This window comes from Eptesicus fuscus, chromosome 2 (genome assembly GCF_027574615.1).
Source record: "Eptesicus fuscus isolate TK198812 chromosome 2, DD_ASM_mEF_20220401, whole genome shotgun sequence".
Lineage (NCBI taxonomy): Eukaryota > Metazoa > Chordata > Mammalia > Chiroptera > Vespertilionidae > Eptesicus > Eptesicus fuscus.
Window position 1 is genome coordinate 19,332,353 of NC_072474.1, and position 22,929 is coordinate 19,355,281.

Here is a 22,929-nt window from a genome sequence, read left to right on the forward strand (position 1 = left end):
ACTCAATCAGAACATGTTCTTGTCCTCAAGGAGCTCTCAGTCCAGTAGAGGAGAAGCAGAGAAGCCCCATGAAGAGGAAAAGGGAGGTGAAGGGCAAAAGTGTCAGGGCTGGACCGATAGCTGCAGGTTAGAAGCAGAGATCAGAATAATGAGCAACAGAGACTGACAACACAAAACGAGGTCAGAAATAGGAAGTACACAGCTCTGCGATCTGGGGAACCTAAACCTTAGGGATCTTGGGGGACAGTCTCAGTTTAGAAAGCAGCTGGTTCAGATTAGTGCCAAATACACTTCAATTCCACGGTGGTTCTGAAGGCTTAAGTCCTCAAAACTAAAGGGTCATGGAGTGTGGCAGGAGGTCCAGGTGGTTTTTGAAGAGTCCAGGAGAGTGCTCACAAGAGAAATAATATATTTTAAAATAAGTAAACAAGTAGGAAGTATGTGTAAGGTATGGCAGGCCTGAAAAACACAAAACCACATTCTGCACGTTTCAGCCAAAGAAGAAGTTGGTCTTGTTTCCCTTGAGCGGCGGGGCGGGGCGGGCGGGGCGGGATGCACACAGCAGGGAGGGAAAGAGGGCGCCCTCCAGCCTGTGCGCTGCCACCTGCAGAGACAGCCGCCGGAACAGGACAGAAACGTTCCTTTTCAGTTGATTACTACCCTGGGTTGGACTTTTAAATGACGGACTAGAGACTGCTTCTGTTGTCATTTTTGAATTAAAGTGACTGTAGGACTTAATAATAATCAAAGTGACCTGAGTTCTCACCCAGAGGCAGGAGAAGAAATCCCTCTGGGTAAATCTGAGAGACAGTGAGAGACAAAAGTAAAGTTAATTTTAATTACATTTCAGGAGTTCAACAAACTGACGCCACGAGAAGAGCTTCCTATTTAAAAGCCACCCCTCCCTTTCACCAACCTTTTTGGGTAATGAAAACTTGACCTGATTACAGTTAGGAGAAGAATAAGTACCACATTTCTTACCTTGATCCTTTTTCTTTAGCGGCACTTTTGCTAACAGCCGTATTTCGTCCAGAAGCAGGTTCCGATTTATCTTCTGTGGGAGATCCAAATCCAGCACTAAAATAATAACTATTTTTTCTTGTCATATGTAAAAAACCACAACCAATTTCAATCATATGGAAAATACATGACATTTGAAGGCATTTAATAGTTTATAAGGTATTTTCACTTCTTTTATATGCTTTGATTCCTTTCACAATTACAAAGCAGGGCACCGGGCATTCTTTCATTTACAGATGAAGAAACTAGGTTTGCTCACAGACTCTAACTCATGTGCTCAAGACCTCACTGTGGATTCACAGCAGACAGAGTGTCAAACCAGGTTTCCTGCCTCCTTTTCCAGAGATCTTTCCCATAGCTATTTAAAAAAAACAATTATGAAGCTATATTACTCTAAGAAGAATCAAAGAATGGTTGCCAAAATCTAATATTTTTACTCCCAAATTAAGAGGAGAATTATTTGAGTATAGATAAAAGATCATTTTCTTACCTGGCCTTTTCTTTACTAGCTCTTCTTAAAGAAGAGGAAGAAGAAATACTTCGCCCATAACCAATGTCGGAGGATTTATCTTCCGTAGATGGAGGTGGAGAACTACAATTTTACATATTTGAAATTATGGATGAATTAAAATAATTTACTCATCAATATTGGCTTTGTCCTACAAAACAGATTTCTTCCCTAGAAATCATATTTGGAGTTGACTCTTAACAGTGACATTAATTTAAAAGCATAAAGGAGAGGTTAAAATAAGACAAGAAATATTATAAAGCTTTCCATGAACTAGAATAAGACATATTTTTATAAAATGTCTCCCATAAAATGTATTATAGAGATACATGTGACCATTTAAAGAAGGATGTTGGACACCTGCATACAGTTCTGGAGAGTTGCTTGGTTTGCTCCTATCTAGTTATACATTCTTCAATTACTTCATGTCACCAGAAAAGTAAGAAGCCCTGGCTGCTGGAATACACATGGGGTTGACTGGTAACACGGAGTCAGAGGGAAAACCATGGGGCTGTTCCTTTACTATGTCAGGCTATGAATTTATGGGTCAGTGTTTGTTTTCATGGTGCCTGATATACAGGGGAAAGGAAAGAACCCATACTGGGGATCTTTACATAGTCACATGAGGATGGACAAGCAAAAGTGTATATGCTTCCTTACATCCCTCTTTCCCCCAAAGACTCACACATCAGATTTACTGTTAACCAAGAGCACAGTACGTAGGTCATTTGGTTCTTGTAAGCAGAGATCCTTCAAAGGCCAAAATTTGGTGCCAGGATTTATCTGTGGATAATTTAAAGATTGTAAAGTAATATCGGCATGCGTTATATATTTTTAATATGATTGCTATTACAATATGTTCTCAACAGTTTGAGGTGTGTGATTTTACACACACACACACACACACACACACACACACACACACACACACTCACACATAGAAATAGGAACCTGGGGTTGTAGACATCTTGCCTTTGAGCAGGATATATCTCTCCAGTTCCCCACAATCTCTGTTTCTTTATTCTCAACTATTTCACACCATAATGATCAATTTGGCCCCTGAAAGTATCTGAGTTTAAAAATCCATCTATGTACATAAGGGAGAACTTATTGTCTGAAAGAGTAACTAGTTACTGAACAGATTACAAAAAAGTTGTGAGACTATCTGAAAATAGGTTAGACAAAGCTCTACACTAGCAATTTTATGAGCCTGGTGAAGAAGATTAGACCAGGTCACCTTCTGAAGTCATTTCCAACTATATAATAGTTAGATTCCTCTCTCATCCAAGATGCCTTTCATGGTCCTTTTAAAGTAAGACAGATCATTTCATTCTTCTGCCAAGGTTTCCCAGTTCATTCAGAGTAAAGGCCAAAATCCTTCTAATGGTCTGCAAGACTGACATGACCTGGCCTCTCTTCATCCCTGATCTACTCTCCACTCTTCTGCCCCTTGGTTCCCTCAGCTCCAACTGCACTGACTTGGCTATTTCTTAAATATGCCAAGTGTGTTTGCACCCGATGGCTTCTGCAGCAGTTTCCTCTGCCTAGAAAGCTCTTCCCCCAGATATCCCCACAGCTAAGCCCTGCACCTTCTTCAACTTTTTGCTCAGGTATTACCTCTTAGTGAGGCCTCCCTGACCACAATTTTGAAAATTACAACCATCAACCCCAGTCCTCCCCAGCACTACAGAGCCCCCTTATCCTGCCTCTGCTCTACTTACCTCTCCCCCGTAGCTCTTATTTTAATTATGTGATGTAATTTATTTAGCTGTAGTGTTTATTGTTTATTGTCTGCCTCTTCCCACTGGTGCCATGGGAGTAGAGATCCTTGACTCTTTTGTTCACTGACATATTCAAAGCCTACAATACTAGAAATTTAATATTTACTGAATGAATCAGAGAATTCTTCTTTATAAAGGATATTGTCTCCTTAACTTTTTAAAAAACTCATGAACAAGATAAAATTTTTCATCATTTTCTGATCCATGGCAATGATTTTCTATTATGGTCTTTGTTGGTTTTTTTGCTCTTCTCCCTCATTTTTCTTAAAGCATCTTTATACTACTATTGTGCCAATTTAAAAAAAAAAAAAAAAGAATCATCAATGAGATGAGCTTCCTCAGAGCCATGACTTCTCAGCAGTTTGTATGTGCGTTGTAGGGGATTGTGCCATGTTATGGTGGTGATGGCGGCCAGGGGAAGCAGAAGCAAGAGCTAGAGTAAAATTTTAGTATAGCTATTTTTCATTATTCAAAATACCTCTAATTCTGTCACCATGATAGAGTGTTTGCTGCAAATGTGGCTTAGCTATGGGGTTCTTGTTATGGCCCTGTCTCCTCTGCTTCTTTGGACCAATTCGGTCCAAGAGGACTTCTGCTGCCAGCCTTGCCCACCCCAGCTCCTGGTCCTGCCCTCACCTGGAACAGAGTTTTCCATTTGTACTTCTGAGTTCTCCCATCACCTCAGGAAGTAGACTTAAATATATATATATATATATATATATATATATATATATTTATAAATATATATATTTGATAATATATATATATATTGATTTCAGAGAGGAAGAGAGAGAAACATCAATGATGAGAGATACTCATCTGTACACCCCACACTGGGGATTGAGCCTATAACCCAGGCATGTGCCCTGACCAAGAATCGAACCGTAACCTCCTGGTTCATAGGTTGACACTCAACCACAGGGCCACAGAGCTGGGCAGGAAGTAGTTATTTTTATGATATTTTCTGAGATCTGCCACCACCAGCTCTCTTGTGCTTTCTTTTTCCTTTTCATTCTTCCTTTTGAACAGCTTCTGCCTGATTTCAGGGATTTTTAGTAACTTTTAAATTTGCTTGAAGTATGAGGATCATATATGTTTTCAAGTTTTGCCTAAAATGGAATCTGTGGATTTTTAAATGTTCTTAATTTTTCTTATTGCTTTTGCTTTTGGTTTCCAGAAGAAGCAGAAAATACTGGCTTAAGCAGCAATGCCAAAAAGTCCTCAAGATTCTAATTTTTAGCTTCCCATTTCTGTCAACATTAACACTGAATTGCAGTGTAAGTTGTTTTAAAAATCATAATCAGAAATGCAGTTAAGTAAAACATTATTCTTCTACATTACATTTTAAAATCCAGTACTACAATTTGATTAATTTCAATTATATGATGATAAAATTAAAAACTTGTACTTATGTCCTTATCACTAACATTGAGCCCTGGAAATAACAGAACCCCAAACTGAAAATGCTAGTTATTTCATATCTTCTCTGAAACTTGAACTAACATAGCAAGCTGATGTAAGTAAAAGTAATCAGATTCTAGTTAAAAGTATACGCAAAGGCAAAATCTTGTAGCCAGACAAAGTTAAGGATGAAGTTCTGATTCCCAAGTGTCAGTCTGTAAAAATAAAAAACGTTAGGTGGTTACGAAATTGCAATGTAATGGCATCATGATTAAGGAAGAAATTCTTATCATGCATACATACTGAAATACAAGTCCGTGCTCCCACTTACCCGGCCGTAGTCATAGAAGCCGTCACTAATGATGTTACTTGATGACAGGTAGCCAGTCTGGCTGTATTTCAGAGACAGGTGGTTGTTGAGCAATTTGTTATAAGCTACCTCACTGAATTTATTTTTTCGACTTACTGATAGATTAATTTCTTCAAGGATATCTAAAGCCCTGTCAATAAAAGCAAAAGGCATTATTTGCTTTTATATAAGCCACCCAAGATTAAGTTCTCCCTTATCTACCTAGCCAAGATCCTGAGTGCAATGGAAAGGTTATAGCCATCCCACCCTTTTAGATAAAGTAATACCGTCAGTTATGAAGACACATCAGTCTTTCTGAGAACATATACACCTTGTAGTTACTCATGTTCAAAGAGTTGTAAAGGACACTTTCAGAAAAAAAAAAAACATTCTTCATTTAAAGCAAAATTAGTATTTAACTCCAACTTTTGCAACTAAGCAGGCAATATATACAGAGAATAAAAATGTTTAGAAATAGGGTAATCCTGTCTGTGAAAACTAACAACCCTATTGATATGCTAAAAACCCTATCTGTCATTGGTAAGGAACCGGATCTGGGGAGGCTGGCTAAATGTTGGGTTCTGATGGAAAGATTCGGGTCCGGGAAGGAGCAAAATGGAATGGTCATCAGGGCTCACCCATTTTATTTTAGAAAGCTGAGGGACAGATAGGGTTGTGTTACAAGAGTTGAGGAAAATGAAAGAAGCATTTCTCAAGATGAAAAAGTGGAAAAGGAAATGTTGGACCTGATTTTATAAAGGTGGGGAGGAGGGAAGGACCTTCCTGCCACCAGGCAGCCCCTCCCTTGCTGTGACCTGCAGCCCCCTGAGCGCTCCGTAGACCTGAGAGGGGGAGTGTAGACTCTGCCTGACCTTCCCTTGGCCTGAAAAGTGTGCTCTTCATCTGAGCCGGAAACTTGAGACAGCTCCACTCACCCGAGCCTGCATAATTCAGAGGCCATCAGCTCATCGCTGGCACAGACCATCACGGCCCAGCTGGCATGCCTTCTGACTTCATCGTTCTTGGAGCGCAGGAGCTCTATGAGGGGCTCCAATCCACCTGAATTTCTTAACTGAAAGTGGACACCAACATTGTATGCATTAGGAGTCCAGAATAGAAGCATTATGCTTTTTTTTTTAAAAAAAATCTCATTATTAGATTGTTTAAAGGTTGCAACTATGTAAAAACATTTTAAGATATTACATTTACTACATTTAGGGGGGAAAATCGATCACAAACCCTTACAAACGAAATCTCAATTTTCTGTTCAAAGTCAAGAAGAGGCCACAGTAGAGTAATCGAGGGAGGTCACGGTGATTTTGCACAGCGTGGGGGCTGGGGAAAGAACCGTGTTCTCACTCCCACAAGTGGGATGCCCTGTGGGCTCCTCAATACTGAATGTCCATTTGGCCCCAAGGTAGACCAAGAAGTCCTTGTTTCTGGAAGGGGTTTTGCAAATGTGATTAAGTTAACAACGATGTCCTGTATTATTAGATAGGCCCAATGTAATCATAAGGGTCCTTAAAAGTGGGATACGAGAGTGGCAGATGAAGAGAAAGGGGACAAGTGGAACCAGAAGTTAGAGTGATGGAGGAAGCGGCCATGGCCAAGGGATGCACCAAGGCCAGAAAATGAGTTTTCCTCTGAATTCTCCAGAAGAAACACAGCTCTGCTGACGCTTTGATTTTAGCCCATTTTCAGATTTCTGACCTCCCAAACTGTAAGGCGGTGTATTTGTATTGCTTTAAGTCACTAAGTCGTGGTGATTTGTTATGGCAGGAAAAGGAAACTAATATAGTCCCCAAGGCTGGACAGGAGGAACTGCTGGAGGCAAGGGCCACCCGTGTCTGTGGACACTGTACTGAGTTGGCAGTGTGGCCAAAGCAATACTGAGCAATTCCCTAGAAAGAGACCAGTTTCTGTTGTCCTTACACAGTATCTTTTCTTCATTTCTCCAAAAAGCAAAAGAGAGAAGAAAATAATAAGAGAACTGGACAGAACTATATTACATTATTAAAATAAATTACTTACGTATAAAATTATTCCAAACAGAAAAAGAGATTTGTGTAGGGAGCGGCTATAGGGTCAAGCCTCGGACTGACCTGTGGCAGGGCCACAAACAAGTCCCAGCTTGGAGGGCAGAGCCCTCTTAGCATAATTAAGCTTAACCTTATATCCCTCCCTAGTTCCTTCCTAGGTAGCCAATGGGCTGTGGGAGGTGCAGCAAGTGCTGCCAAAACAAGGTGAAACTCGCAAAAACATTGTAAACATGTTGACCACTACCCTTGTTTTGCTTTGTGTGCTCTGACTATAAAATAAAGACTTGGCTTGCAGGCTGTGGAACTGTGTCTCCACCAGAGAAGCAGCGTCCCACCGAGCCCCAGCTGTATTCTCTTGTTTGTCTTCTTTAATCCTTCACTGCCCCTCCTCAGGTTCACCAAACCTGCCCATGCAGGACGCGGCACAGATTTGACAGAGCTCATCTCACTGTCTGAAATGCAATACTCTATATCTGAGCCCAGAATACAAAAATAATATCCTGCCGGTCTGTATATGTGGTGCCTAAAGACAAGAGTCCCCATGGAACAGGATCTACTTTCAGTCATTTCCTTCTCAAACAAAGGGGCTCTGGCAGAGACTGCATGGCAGAATATGTGACTTGGGCAGCTTAGAAGAATATCCTGAAGCATCTTATGTGTAGCAGGCCAAATTTCTGAACACTTTTACTTCTGAGTATAACACAAGATATGTAGTAATCTAACTCCATGTGTTCTTTTGTCAAAGACATAATTATTTATTCACCCCTCCACTCACTCCTCCAGTCCTCCGTATATTCCTTCATTTTATTTACTCATTCGTTTCACAACTGTTTATTCAGCCTACTCTGTGTGCCAGGTGTGTGTTAATGACATGGACACAAGGAAGAAAGCCCGCAGTTCCCTTCCCTAAAGAAGCTTATCATCATCTTTCATAAGAGATCCATAGAGTGTAAAACGGAGGACCAGGGAGGCCTGCGTAGGGTGCAATGGGAGCACCTAAGTTTGAGGACTGAAGGAAGAACTCATAAAAGAAGATGGCTGAGCTGGGGTTTAAAGGAGAAAACTAAAACTTATCAGGATGACAAAAGTGAAGCTAGCTTGCCAAGCAGAGGAAACTAGAAGGTATAAATAAGAGAACAGGGCACACTGACAGTATTACAAATAGCACAGAGCTCCACTTTGGAAGAGACTTCAGGCAGGCGCAGCTCACGGCGGGCTCTCGCCTATCACTCTAAGCAGCTCAACTTTGACCATCGGCAGTAGCACAACGCCGGGGACTTGCAATGATGTGAGGAGGCTCATATATTGGAAGGTCAGTCTGGAGGAAATCTGGGGAGTAGGAGGTGACAGGGGTAGGGAGAGCATTAAAGAGCAAGCTGCAATATTCCAGGAAATAGATGGACTACTCTGCAAGCTGCATAGAGGTATGACCAAGATTCTTGTTTATCACTGTATCTCCCATCCCTAGCATAGTTCCTGGCACATGGTAGATGGTAAATAAATATTCGGTGACTGCCTTACTACTTTACTGGATGAATACAAATGAACTGAGTTAATGGGCACAAAGAAGGGATATAGAACAGAAATGTAAGGGACAGAAGAGGAAAGACTTGATAGCTGTCTGAGCAGATAGCACAGTGTGAGAGGATGGGCTCTGACCTTGATCTAACACATACCACATTGTTGGAGCACAGTATTTATTTAAGCCTCACTGTTGTCATCTATAAAACAGGAATTACAAACATACCTATTTCAAGTGGGGCTTAAATGAATGTAAAGTGCTTAGCACAGTGCTTGGCACATAAGTGCTCAATAATGATAGCTATTGTCACTTACATTGAAGAGAGAGGAACTAAGTGCTAGGCTGTTTGAATGACAAATGGAATACGAGAAAAGCAAGAAATAAAGGGAGGTTTGTAGGATTATATTAAATCTTTATGAAGATTTAATAGAGTCAACCACAAGGACCAAACACACTTTTATGTGATGGACTATGCAATTTTATGTTTTAAAATTTTGCAATATGAGAAACAAGAGAGTATGTATAACTCATATGTGTAATTTTAAGAATCACAGTGAAAAGCATACCTGTTCGTCTACCACCAGCTTAAGAAATGGCACATTTCAATATCCTTGAACCCCTGGGTGCTCCTCTGAATCACATCGACACCCTTAATCCCCCAAGGGGAAACCACTTTTTTGAACGTGGGGTTGATCATTGATCGTACTTTTTCTTTTCTTTATAGTTCTAACTTGTATGTATGTATGCCTAAACAACGTCTTAGCTTCATTAGCACATTTCTTAGCACATTTCTGAATGGTATACAAATAGAATCATAAGATACATTCTTCACAGCTAGCTTTTGCCTAGCATTAAACTTGTTGAGATTCATCTCTGCTGTTGTCTGTAGCAACAGTTCATTCATTTTTACTGATGTGAGATCCCATTTTATGAATATGCCATAATTTATTCACCCACTCTCTTAACAGTTGGACAACTGGTTTGTTTCCAGTTACTCAGATATTACAAACAACGCTTCTTGTAGCATAGAGGCAAGGGATTGTCTTAGGGATATACACTTAGAAGCAGAACTGCCGCTCTACAAGGTCTGCACACATTCTTTGCTAGATAATGCCCGTTTGTTTTCCAAAGCGTTGCACCAATTTTGAAAGACTTAAATGACGGATCAGTTCAAACATTTGAAAACGTTTCACATTAACCCACCCATAAGTAATGACCAGGAAAATGAGAGCAAACGTTATGAAAACACTCACCTCTGCCCGGGCCTCCACATCACACGCAGTCGCAGCGATGGTGAGAGCGGCTTTGCTCTGCACGACCATGTTGGCAGAATGCAGCGGGCCGATGAGGGCGTGCATGATGTCGCGGCTCTGGATGCTCACACGCAGAGCCTCCTGCATTGCCATGTTCGTCAGTACAGTGGCGGCGTTGGCCACGGCTCCATCTCGTTTACTGGACAGGATGTTTATTAATGGATCAATACCATCAGCTTCGGCAGCAGCGCTGGGTAAACGAAGGCGAAATGAGTGTCATTCATCCAAGTTCAAGAAATTATTTTTGGAGTGTACAACCGAGCTTATAAAACAAACGAGCACATAAATGCAGTTTTAGAAAGAAATTAATTTACAATGCAATGAGCCCAAAAATGAGGTTCTAGTCATTTAAATGAAGTCTGGGGAAATGTCAGATATGAATGAATTTAAATAATTCTTTTCCTGTATCTACAGCATTGGTTATAGAAAAATGTATGACCACTTCTTAGAAAACCTACTGCTGTTCATTTTTTTAAAAATCAGTGATATATATAAGATCAGGCAATTCTATTCAAATAAAGTCTCTTGAAATATTCCCAACCAGCAAGAAAATAAAGCTTTAAATATGATGAATCAGTGAGCATGGGAACTCTGATTCAGTTAAAATACTCTATCCCATCTTTCCCCTTTTCAGATTACGTTGCTAATTATAAGCAGAAGTTAACTCATTTGAAGGCAGCAACCATTTTGCATGTGAATATTGGTTTTATAAGTTAAACAGCAAAAGTCAAAGTCATGACATTGACATAAATAAATACATAATTTCAATTATATAGGCATATTCAGTTGCTAAGTTTCTGATTTCTAGTATAAAAAGACATTATCCATTAACATTAACATTATCTCACAGAAAGACTAAATCTCCTTTTAAGAAAACAATGTTTTCTATAGTCCTTGCTTCATAAATAGTTTAAAACCTCATAAAATAGTAAAAATAAAAGAGATAATTTTAATGAGTGGAAGATGATTTAATTATGTATTGTAATGTTTGAAATGGCTTCAAATAAGAGATGTTCCAAGCAATAAGATATATAGAGCATCCTGGTTTTAAAGGAATTCCCAGAATTGTGAGCTAAAATCCAAGTAAATAATCATGGGAATAGAGGTAATCAAGACAATAAAAGCATAATTGAGACTTCAATAATATCAATATCTCTTTTTAAGTTTATATTTGACACATTTTTTCATTTAAGATTATGTTAATTACCAACACTGAAAAAAAAATAACATGATCTCACTCATTTGTGGATTATAATGAGCAACATAAACCAATGAACAAAAATAGATCTAGAGACAGAGAAGCATCAATCAGATGCTCAAACCTCAAAGGGAAGGCAGGGGAGGGCGGGACTAAGGGGGAGAGATCAACCAAAGGACTTGTATGCATGCATATAAGCATAACCAATGGATATAGACACCGGGGGTGTGAAGGCATGAGTAGGGAGATGGGGGGACAATGGGGCGATAAGGACACATTTGTAATACCTTAATCAACAAAGGAAAAAAAAAGAAAGAAAAAAATAAGTGAGGCTATATGATTTAGCCCATCACCCTGTATGCTGATTAACTGATTTTAAATTGGCACTGTCACTTAAATTTGCTGATTGTAAAGAAGAATTGACAACTTCAAGAATAGATTTATCACAATTGCCCAGAAAACAAATTCTTGATAAGGAGACTGGTAGTTCTCAGGGAAAGAAGCTATGATTGTGGCACAAGCAAGCTCTGCAGAAGCCTGAACAGCAGAGACTGGGGACAGAAGTGACAAGAGGTGGCAGCTCTGGAGAGTAAGTCTCAGTTGATGTTAACCTTGAAGGCACCTCCCACCCTGGTTGATATACACTGAGTGGCCAGATTATTATGATCTCTGAACGCATAATAATGTGGCCACTCAGTGTATATCCTATATAATAAAAGGCTAATATGCAAATTGTCCCCTCAAACCAGGAGTTTGACCAGCAGGCAGGCTGGTCAACCACCCATGTCCCCTTCCCCTGGCCAGGCTGGCTGGACCCCACCCATGCACGAATTCATGCACCGGGCCTCTAATACACACACACATACACACACCCACACACACACACACACACACACTGAGTGGCCAGATTATTATGCGTTCAGAGATCATAATAATCTGGCCACTCTGTAAATCCACCAGAAAACACACCATACTGATACCAAGGCTAAGTCAGTGCTTAGTTCCATTTCTCCCACATTTGATGTATATTTAACTCTTCCTGTGACATCTCAGAGAAGGCGTCCCTGAAAACTGAAGTTTGGTTAGATGACATTTAACCCCAATTCATTGATGTAAAGACTTTGGGAGGAAGGCCCACAGCAGCTCACTATGATGACCTGACGGCAAGCGTTTAATTTCCTTTCTTAGGGGATAAAATAAACACGTTTAAGATAATTTCACTTTTAATTCTCTCTCGTATTATTAATCAACTTGGCAGTCTTTTGATTTTATAAATAAGGGAAAATTTGGGAGCTCTAATATATTTGTTTATCGGAAACTTATATTCAACTTATAGTTGAAACACTGAATTAAAAAAAGACTTCCAGCAAGAATTTCCAATGGTTAATGTTTTCTGATTAATTAATATATACTTAAACCTTTCCAAAAAGTCATTTTTCCTTTGACTTATTTTTCAGGTACTTAATGCAATCAATTTCTTAGACCAAATACTTTTTAAAATTTTTTTAGGTTTTATTAATTATTTATTATTGAGTGAAGTTGTAGGCAATCATACAGAAATCTTCAACTATGGAATTTTAATATCAATGAATTTAATCATCTGCTCTCTTACATCCCTAACAAAATCACTTGGAGAACACTTACATTAGAATAGATACATTTTCCAAAAAGATTTTTATTTTTTGTGTTCTTCTTCTCTCTCTCTCTCTCTCTCTCTCTCTCTCTATATATATATATATATATATATATATATATATTCACCCCCTACTGTCAGTGTCCATTGGTTATACTTATCAACAGCATGGATGGACTTGGAGAGCATTATGCTAAGAGAAATAAGCCAGTCGGAAAAAGATAAATATCACATGACCTCACCCATTTGTGGAATATAATGATGAACAAAAGTAGATCCAGAGACACAGAAGCATCGAACAGACTGGGGGAAAGGGGTGAGAAAGCAACCAAATGACCAAATACCTTTTAGTTATTAATCTTTATAAACATACTTTGGCTAAAATACACAAGTCCTTTGTCACACAATAGTTTTTCCTTTGACAATCTTCACTTTTTAAACCATCTTGGGGAGTGAAAAAAAAAAGCACACATGCATCCAGGACAGAAGTGTGCCAGGTAAACGCATACCAATGCGTTCGCAAAGGCTGTCTCTTGTGTGGATCAGGGAGCTTTTGGGAAATTTAAGGGATGCATAGGGTCATGCCGCATCGTTTTAATTTCTCTTGTTTATAAATAAACGGGCCCTAACCAGTTTGGCTCAGTGGATAGAGCATCGGCCTGTGGACTCAAGGGTTCTAGGTTCGATTCTGGTCAAGGGCATGTACCTTGGTTGCGGGCACATCCCCAGTAGGGGGTGTGCAAGAGGCAGCTGATCGATGTTTCTCTCTCATCGATGTTTCTAACTCTCTATCCCTCTCCCTTCCTCTCTATAAAAAATCAATAAAATATATTTAAAATGAATAAATCAATAAACGGGGTCGTGGAGATCAGGGATTTCCATCAGGTGAGCCTGTGCTCAGAGCCCCCTGCCTCCCTCCTGCACAAAGCCATGTTTGCTTTGGTTCATTTATACTCCACCTTCGGCTCTTTGCTTTGCGCTTTATGGAGGCAGTAAAGGGAAGTACATAAAACCCAGCTGTTTAAAAAACCAAAGCTTCTAGTAACGCAGTGGAATATAGCTTTTACTAAATCGGACATAACTGCCAGCACAGAGAGACAAATCACAGGCGCACAGCTGGAAGAACCGCTTGCGTGGTACGTACATATCTGCCCATAATTCATGTGCAGTTAGTTCTGTTTACGTGTAAAAACCATCACTGAGATTAAATTATTATGGTAAAAATTCAAGCTCTTTTTCTTACCTAAAAGAAGCTAATTTTAGGTATAAAAGACATTGTTTGATTTTTCCCTGTCTTATATGCACACAAGCTGAAGCCTGTCATATTCTAAAACACATTTCGGTTTCCCAGATAGTACAGCGTTATCCAAATGAATGGGACAGAAGTCAAACTGCTCTGTTACAAAATCCAGAGTTACGGGGCCATATGTCATCACAATAATCGGAAAATGTTTTCTGATATTTACTGTCATTAGTCTCCATCCAGTTGGAGTTTAATCAAATAAGAGTTTAAAATGTAAATTGCAAGAAGAACCAAGCTAAAATAAAAAAGGGAATGTACAAAAACATCTGTTTGTACCATTTGATATATGTAAAAAGAAGTGAAGTTTGACATGTCATGTGTATCCAATCTATTACCAAGTCCTGACTGTTTTCCACCTCCATATTTCCATATTTCTCAAATCTCTCCCCTTTCTCCATTTCCATCTCTCCCACTGAATCCAATCCACTATGCTCTCTGGTGAATTAGTATAGATACTGTCCTGACAGGTCTCTCTTCTTCCTCTGCAATTCTTTCTCCAACTTACGCTAAAGTGATATTTTAAAATTATAAATAGAATCATATTGCTCCCCTGCTTAGAACTTTCTTGGCTTCCCATTGCTCAGATGAAGCTCCAGATTTCTCACAAGGCTTCCAGGTCCCGCCTGAGCCAAGCCTGCCTGCCTCATCTGCCCACGATCCCCACCATGCCTCAGGTTGCTCTGCGCTCTGGGCCTCTCCAACTGGCCAGGCTCTGTCTCACCTCAGGATATTCCCATATGCTGTCTCCGCCTCCTGACACTCTTCCCTCTGGATATTCCCATTCATCTTTCAAGGTTTGCACAAATGTCTCCAGGAAGAATTTCCGGATCTCAAAACTAGGTTAGGTCTCTTTTTTGTACATCAGCTCAGAGTATTTATTTGCTAAACATATATACATTTATTTTTGTTTAAAAAAATGATGTTTGGCCAGCCACTGTGGCCCAGTGGTTGAGCATCGACCTGTGAACCAAGAGGTCACACAGTTCGATTCCCGGTCAGGGCACATGCCCAGGTTGCAAGCTCAATCCCCAGTGTGGGGCATGCAGGAGGCAGCTGATCAAGGATTCTCTCTCATCATTTATGTCTCTATTTCTCTCTCCTTCTCCCTTCCTCTCTGAAATCAATAAAAAATATTTTTTTTTAAAAAAACGATGTTTGGCACAAATGTTCACAATCAGAGAATAGCAGCAATCGTGAAATATTATTTTACAGCACTTGTATAGAAAGGAATTCAGCACAAAGTTTTTATATAAGTGCCCTTACACCCTGGGCACTAAGAACATCATTAAGGAAAAACTCAATTACAAAAATGGTGTCTACTTATGGCTCACTGAAAATACTGGGTGATTTCATGTCTGTGAGCCTTTGCACTCCTGTTCCCTTTGCCCAAAACACCCTTCCCTACACCTCCCTCACTTCTGCCTGCGGAAGTCTAGTTCACCCTTCAAACCCGCTCAACCACCCTTTCCGCTACGAAGCCATCTGTGGCATCACTGCCTCTCCTTGTTAATCACGCCCTCCTCTGTGCTCTGTCTGCACCTCGGACCTACTTCTTAGAGGCAGAGTTTGAGTCTTATTTATATCCCAAGTGCTGACAAGTCAATATATTTTAATTGACTTAGATCAACTCAAAGTAAGTGACGAAGAAAACCTGTGTGGGTGTTGAGAAGGGGTCAGGAAAAAGTACTCAGCTCAAATGTACGTTTGCAAGGAGGGAGAGGACCCAACAAAATTGTGATCCCCACTTTTACCCTTTACAGCTGCTGTTGAAATCAGACTATTTCCTCTCCACTCCCAACGCTCTGCAGTTATATCATGAAGTAACTTATATGAAGTTTAATAAATGAAATCTTGCACTTTGGGTGACTTTTTTAGGAATCTGCCTATTTCAGACATCAAGGGATGTCTATATTTTGTCTTTGCAGACATTGTTGACTCCGTTTATTTTGGTTGTGTCATCAGATGACACTATTTGGTACCTCCCGGAATTTGACCCGTGCTGCAGTTTTGAGGTTCCCATTTACCACATCTGCAAAGACTGGTTACATGAATCAAGGGTGACCTTGGGCAGTGTAGAAATCTGTTTAACAGAGCCCACATACAGGGTAATATGTGGAACCTGGTGGAACAGATGGTAATATTGGCAATCAGAACCTTGTTTGCTAACAGTGATTGCAACCATTCCCACCAGCATGGATTTTCATATGTCTCCGTGAGTTTTGTCACACCAAGGAAGACACATTGGCAGCAGACACACTGCAAGTGGTCAGGAGAGGTGCATGTGCAGCAGCCACTGAGGGCTGGTGCGTTTAAGCCTGCGGACTCCCAGTGTGTCTATACAGGTGTGCAGGGCTGGGACACAGTCATTATGAGAAACAGGTCTCCTGGTTATCACAGCCAGATTTGGAATGCTGTAAACAGGATTCCTGACTCTCATCCCAGCCAGTTTTTCAACAAAGGTAATGATCCAAGATGTCTGTTCCTTAAATTGATCAATTTCAGAGTCCAAAACAGCTCTGACCCCACTGCAGCCCCACAGCTGCAGAGACTGGGATATGTGCCCCTGAACTCTGGCTGAACTCCAGGACTGACAAAATAGCCAGGAAACTTTCTCCTTTTTAAGAAATATTATTTAAAGAAGCTTATCAGTAATAAGGGGGAGAATCACAATTAGTTGCAGGCAAATGCTTGAAATGAAGAGTGCTTAAGTAACATAATTAATAAAGTAAAGCCTAGCATAAGAAATAAATGCATGAAGTTTTCCATCCCATAGCAAAATAAGAAAAATGCAAAAATTATTTACAAGTATGTAAAACCATACTGTTTCTATCATATTGATTCTCCGTAGTAGGCATGACTTTGAGACTTTCAGAATGTGCTTTCCTGCTGTAGTTGCTGTGACATCATGGTTTCTCAACAGAGAAATGCTAGTTGCAAAGAGGCTAGTACATGCTAACCTCCACAAACAGCATGCAGGTTTTTGTCTAGGGAAATCAAATGTAATTTTCTTACAAGTGACATGGAATCCTTATTGACCTATCTGTTCAGTCACAATACTTCACATCTATACACACCACCTTCTGTCTCTAAAGCTGGAATGGCTGCCAGTAATTAACCAGCTGCCATCAGGAAAGAACAACTGTCTTCATTTTACATGGCTGACTTGTCTCCTGATAAAATAGATATAATGGTTAAGGTGTTCTAGTCATAATAAATGGCTTTTGCAGTAACCAAATGTTTCTGTTTAGCCTGGAAATCAGTCTATTTACATATCTGTATGATAAGGGACACAATCCCAAAGTAATTAGAGATATCCTATTGCTGATATTCTTAACTAAATAATAAGGACACTGAATGCTTTAGTGAGGCAGCAAATAAAAAACCCCTGGGCCCTTGCCAGGAATGGCTTAGCCTCATCAGCTCTAATGTCACTTCTTCAGAAAGGCCTTCTTTGATGAACTCCATGACATTCCCTACGACTCCTTTCACAGCCTCGGTGTCACGCATGCCCTCTCTATGACACTGTGCTGTTTTATTTAATCTACTAGAGGCCTGATGCACGAAAATTCGTGCAAGAGTAGGCCTTCCTTCCCCCGGCTGCTGGCACCGGCTTCCCTCCGGCACTGGCTTTGTCAGGAAGGACATCCAGAAGATGTCCGGTCTAATTAGCATATTACCCTTTTATTATTATAGATAATGTTATCACTTCTGAAATTACCTTTCTAAAATTTCTCAAGTATTGATTCTCTCCCTGACTAAAAAAGTTACGTTTCATGAAAGCAGTTTCATGGAACCTTTGTCATGTACCCTCCTATAACTCTACAGCCTAGAACGGTGCCTAGCACATTAAGAACACCCACGTGATGGTGAAAAAGATTACGAAAGAAGCCTATGTTCACAGGTAATAGGTTTCTTGGCTTTAGGAATAAAATGATGACAGTGGTAAAGCTCCTGGTAGTTGTGCTCTAGACTACTTGTGATACTGGGTAGAGGGCAATCACTAAGAGGCACAAAATAAAATAGATAATCTAGATTCACTTTTTATTGTTTGTTTTATAGTTAAGAAAGGTAAAATTTAGAGAGGCTAAAAACTTGTTCACCAAGCAATTCAATCAACAGACACAGGATCAAAACTATGGTGTTCTATTAGTACATTACCTTTTTTACGACTATCAACCTCTTAAGCTTTAAAAAGTAGAGTATTTTCTAGAAGAAACAAAAAGGTCAGAATCTACTTGGTTCACTTCGTCATTCCTTGGGGAATGAGAAACGAGGCAGACCATTTTGATTTACAGTATAATGGGAAATTTTTAGTAGCCATTGGATATATTTTTTGCCTTGTCTTACTCTCTATAAGAGGGGGAAGAGGAAATAGAGGGAGAGAGGAGGGAAAACGGGGAGAGGAACGTGGAGCGGAGTGGAAGGAGGGTAGGAAGGAGAGAAGGAGAAGAAAACTCACTCCTCCAAAGGTGCTTATTGGAGTTCAAGGAGCCAGGCTCTTCCAATCTGGAGAAATTTAAAGAGATTAGGACACCAAAGGGAAACATTTTGGTGGGAAGGATTTGGAGAAGTTCAGAGTCAAAGAGGCAGTGAGCACAAGGCAGGGAGAGAAGTTGCAAAGGTGAAACTAAGAGCTTCAAACTCTGCAAGCTTCCTAGGGATGTATAGGGCTGACTGCCTTGGTGTGAGAGTCCATCCCGCCTCTGTGCCTCTGTTTCCTTCTCTGCAAAATGGAGGTGACAATAATATTCCATACCCCATAGGGCTGTTTTGAGGATTTAATGATATATTCCATTTCAAGCACTTAGCTCAATGCCTGGCACACATATGCCAGCCATCATCATCATCTGCTCATACTCTGTGAGCCACAAGGGCAGAGATTTCCCTCTATCCTGTCACAATTTCTTGGATCATGGGAAAATATGATCACAATTCAAAATTTGCATATGTGTGTGTGTGTGTACAATTTTCATTTTCAGACAACTCAGCTAGACAGCCAAATCTCCAACATCTGCAGGGCTAGAGCTGGGGCATTTCCTCAGGAATTCCACCCAAGTTTTTTCATTTAGATGCAATCATTGAGCAACAAAGGCAATTTCCAGAGGGAAAACAAATCTTGGGAAAAGGCAAATATAAAAGGTCAAGGATGAGTAAAAATGAAATTTATGTAGGTTTTTAAAGTACTGCTTCATATTGAGAGAGTGAGAGAAAATTCACAAAATGTAAAGATAGGCAAACTGATCATTTCCTCTGAAAATCAGTAACACTGGAAATTACTAGTAAACCTAAAAGAGGTACCAGCAATTTAAAAATAGTACTATGCAAATGTCAGCCACTGATCTCTAGGTAATAAAAGCACATGGATAATTTTCTAATTGAATATTTTAAGGGATTCACCTAGCCTCACAAAACGGGTAACTAATAAAGTTCAAATTGAGGTCAAGTTGGCATCAACTGACACAAAATGGGGATGTGGAGTCAACTTGTTTTAATTGCAAAATCCAGCTTTTCATTTTATATATTTCTTCAAATCCAGAATAATTTTCTCAATCCAGAATAGTTTATGTTATGACAACATTCCATCAGGCAGAAAAGGAAAAGTATCCATTCAGTAAACTTGGCTAGAAATAATGCAGAAATAATTCTTAAATTTACCACGATGACTGTGCCCATCCACTTAATCTGTTCATTTCAGAAGCCTTTGAAAGTAATAAATAACACTTTGTATAGTTCTTTGAGGAATCATCCTTAATGCAAAACTTTGAAACATCCTTAATGTGAACCTGAACTTCCTGAGATATTTTGGAACTAGTTCAAATGATCATGTAGGGCACTCATATTGTGAGCATTCTAATTCAAAGAACAAAGCATCTTTCAACAAAGCAAAATACATAGGAATTTTAAAACAAAATCATCTTTCGTATACAAAGTCAAGAGCAAAAAAATCAACCCTATAATAACTACAAGTAACAATAAGATTAATCCACAACAGATATTCAGCCACCAGAATAATGAATGTGTCAACACATTTTGAAGTGATTGCACCTTAAAAAAAGGACAAAGACAAACCCAAACATCTGTTAATACACATTTAGCAGTAGGATATTATCTCTTTAAAGGCATCACAATTAAATGCTTTCTAGATTACTATATTTTAATAATGTTTAAAAATATTATTTTAGGCACATCGGAGAATGCTTCCAATTAAATTATTGTGTGGTTCACTAAAATGCAGAGCAATCTTCCATTACCCCTCCCCCAACTTCCTCCCAAACTACCACTAGGGGTCAGTATAAAGACATAGTTCCTCTCACTGTTAGGGAGAAGGGTACAGAAAAACATTCCCCTGTGAAAAATCCTAGGCAACAAAGACAATAACTACACAACTGTAGCATTACTAAGTCCAATTGATACATCAAGTCTATAACATGAGTTTACATTTATCATAAGACTGCATTTTAATTTTGTAAATCACCGTGGACTATTTATATGGTCAATGTTCTTTAATAATAATTTAAAAAGCATTCTAAATGACAAAATTACTTAGCTAAGTGAATCCTTGCCTATTGGCCAAGGCCTATGATCTGGAACAGACAATAAAATTTATTTTCAAAGGGTGATAGTACACCTCTCTCCCCATCTCAAAGGTAGATATCCCATCTCTTCCTCAAGGAATGAAGTGTAGGGGAGTAAAATTGTGGTGTTTTGCCAACTTTAAGAGAGGTAGGGTTTTTCCTTCAAAATGACTATCAGTTCACTGCACTGCATACAGCCTTAAGTGCACAATGAAATGTAGGCAATTCTAAGGAATAACATTAGTCTATACTTAAATCTACAGAATGAAAGAAATTAAAATAGTAAAAATAAATATATATTACCTCTTCCCAATTCTATTTAATGGGGTGGGGATGAAAAACAAACAAACACAAAAGCCTTGAAAAGCGCTTTCTGTACACATTAGAGAGATTTAACATTTCAAGAAGTTCATTACGGTCAGGCCATAATTACTGACAATACTGAAATGTCCTTGAGAGTTTGGGTCGCTGTGAATAAATGAAGTACTTTCCTTTCTTAAAGTGCTTACTGTGTGAAGTGCTGTATGCGGCATACCTTTTAAATATTTTCTCTACAAATTCCACGGCTTTCTTAGGCATGGTCCTCCATGAATAATTCTAGTAGGTATTAAAATTTAGTTAATGCTTTATCTTTATAACGAGGATATTCCAAAGTTCCCAAAGCTCTCAAATGCACATCCATATAGTTTGGGGGCATTCTGCCTCTTTCTGGGGTCCTTTTGGGGTATACTCCTTTCTGACTCTTCACTTCCTTTGTTGTGGTACTGACCTGACATCACAGTAGCGGGACAGTCCCCAGAGAGAAGCTCTTTGTCTTTGCTATTGTGGAGGCCAGCAGTGGCCCAGCAATCAATCAATTTTTCCCCAGTAACCAATATATATATGCTGCCATCAGAACTATATTGAGTCAATACTGTTACGGGAAGTCAAGAAGGGGTATAAAAAAATAAAGAATAAAAAAAAAAAACAAGGAAATTGAGAAAAAAGGAGTCTCAAGATTTCGGGAAATCATCCAGTTTTTCATGGAGATAATGTAAATAAGGATGAAGATTCTGAGTTAGTATGATCTATGTGTAAATACTAGACTTGATTATTTTCTATAGCAAAACTGCAGTTTTGATTTATCTGTAGGCATTAAAATAATTATAGGTATTACTTTTTATATTTTATTTTATTCATTGTGTTTTATTTCCTAAAATAATTGTCTCTCTTAAAAAACATCTAGTCAATAATCATAATATTTTGTAATCTTTTCATAGTTTACCAATAGCCAAAATTTAGTTAGTGTTGGCAAAGGGAAATGAAAAACATTGACCACTTTTCATTCTTGGGATAACTTAAAAACTCTAATTCTGATCAAATCCAACAGATGGCAGTGATGTTATAAATTAATAGTTTAAAATTTTCTTATAATATGTAGGATCTGCCCCTCAGATGAATGTCAATCAAGAATAATTCTCTTAGTACTTGCATAGTGTAAAACTTTGATATGATGAATTGGATAGAAGAGTATAGATAAATATAATATGAAATTTAGCTGAAAATAGCATTTTCTCTTTTAAAAAGCATTAACATTTTCTTTTCAAAAAAGCATTACAAATTGAGAATTGTCAAAAAGGTTAGCAGTGAGTCAGGAAAGGATAGATAAAGGATAAAGGATAGATAAAGAATCCATACTAACTAAGTGGATTATATTTTTACATAAAATTCATTATTGCTCTTGGACTCCATTATTGCTCTTGGCTTTTTTATTTTCATCTATTTTTTACAGAGGGCTGTTTTAGCCTTCTCACTTTTTATTTACTAACTTAAAATAATTTTACTTTTCTCTCTCTTTCTATCATTTTAAATAAGTGAATCTGGTTGCTGTTAACCTGTTTTCCTATTTTCTATTTCCTTTTCACATTTTTATCCATTTTAAGTGATAATAAAGAATTCTGCAGATAATAAATAATGAAAAGTATGAATAGAAGACTCCCAAGGCCTTCAGACTTGGACTGAATTACTCCACCATCTTTCCTGGGTCTCCAGATTACAGAGATCAGATTGTGGGACTTCTCAGCCTCCATAATCAAATGAGCCAATTACAATATATAAAATTATCTATCTATCTATCTATCTATCTATCTATCTATCCATCCATCCATCCATCCATCCATCTATCTAATTACCTTCCTATTGGTTCTGTTTCTCTAGAGAACCCTGACTAATACACATACCAATTGAGATTTAGGGAGGATAAATAATTATTATTAGTTTACTTATAAAAATTTCCTTCAAGAAATTC

The 22,929-nt window shown here is 38.8% G+C and overlaps 1 protein-coding gene across 2 annotated transcripts in view; it reads right to left on the reverse strand.

Annotated features, from left to right (window-relative positions):
• The window catches only part of ARMC3 (armadillo repeat containing 3), an 89,327-nt gene that overhangs the window by 17,200 nt on the left and 49,198 nt on the right, over positions 1–22,929 (reverse strand). The window contains exons 11-16 of one of the 2 annotated variants that reach the window (XM_054722715.1): positions 9,874–10,123; positions 5,995–6,131; positions 5,042–5,210; positions 2,214–2,311; positions 1,511–1,612; positions 982–1,077 (exon numbers count right to left, since the gene is read on the reverse strand). In XM_054722715.1, coding sequence (XP_054578690.1) covers positions 982–1,077; positions 1,511–1,612; positions 2,214–2,311; positions 5,042–5,210; positions 5,995–6,131; positions 9,874–10,123 — 852 coding nt within the window. Of the gene's footprint in view, positions 1–981; positions 1,099–1,510; positions 1,613–2,213; positions 2,312–5,041; positions 5,211–5,994; positions 6,132–9,873; positions 10,124–22,929 lie in introns of both variants that reach the window. The other variant, XM_054722714.1, reaches the window with a different exon arrangement.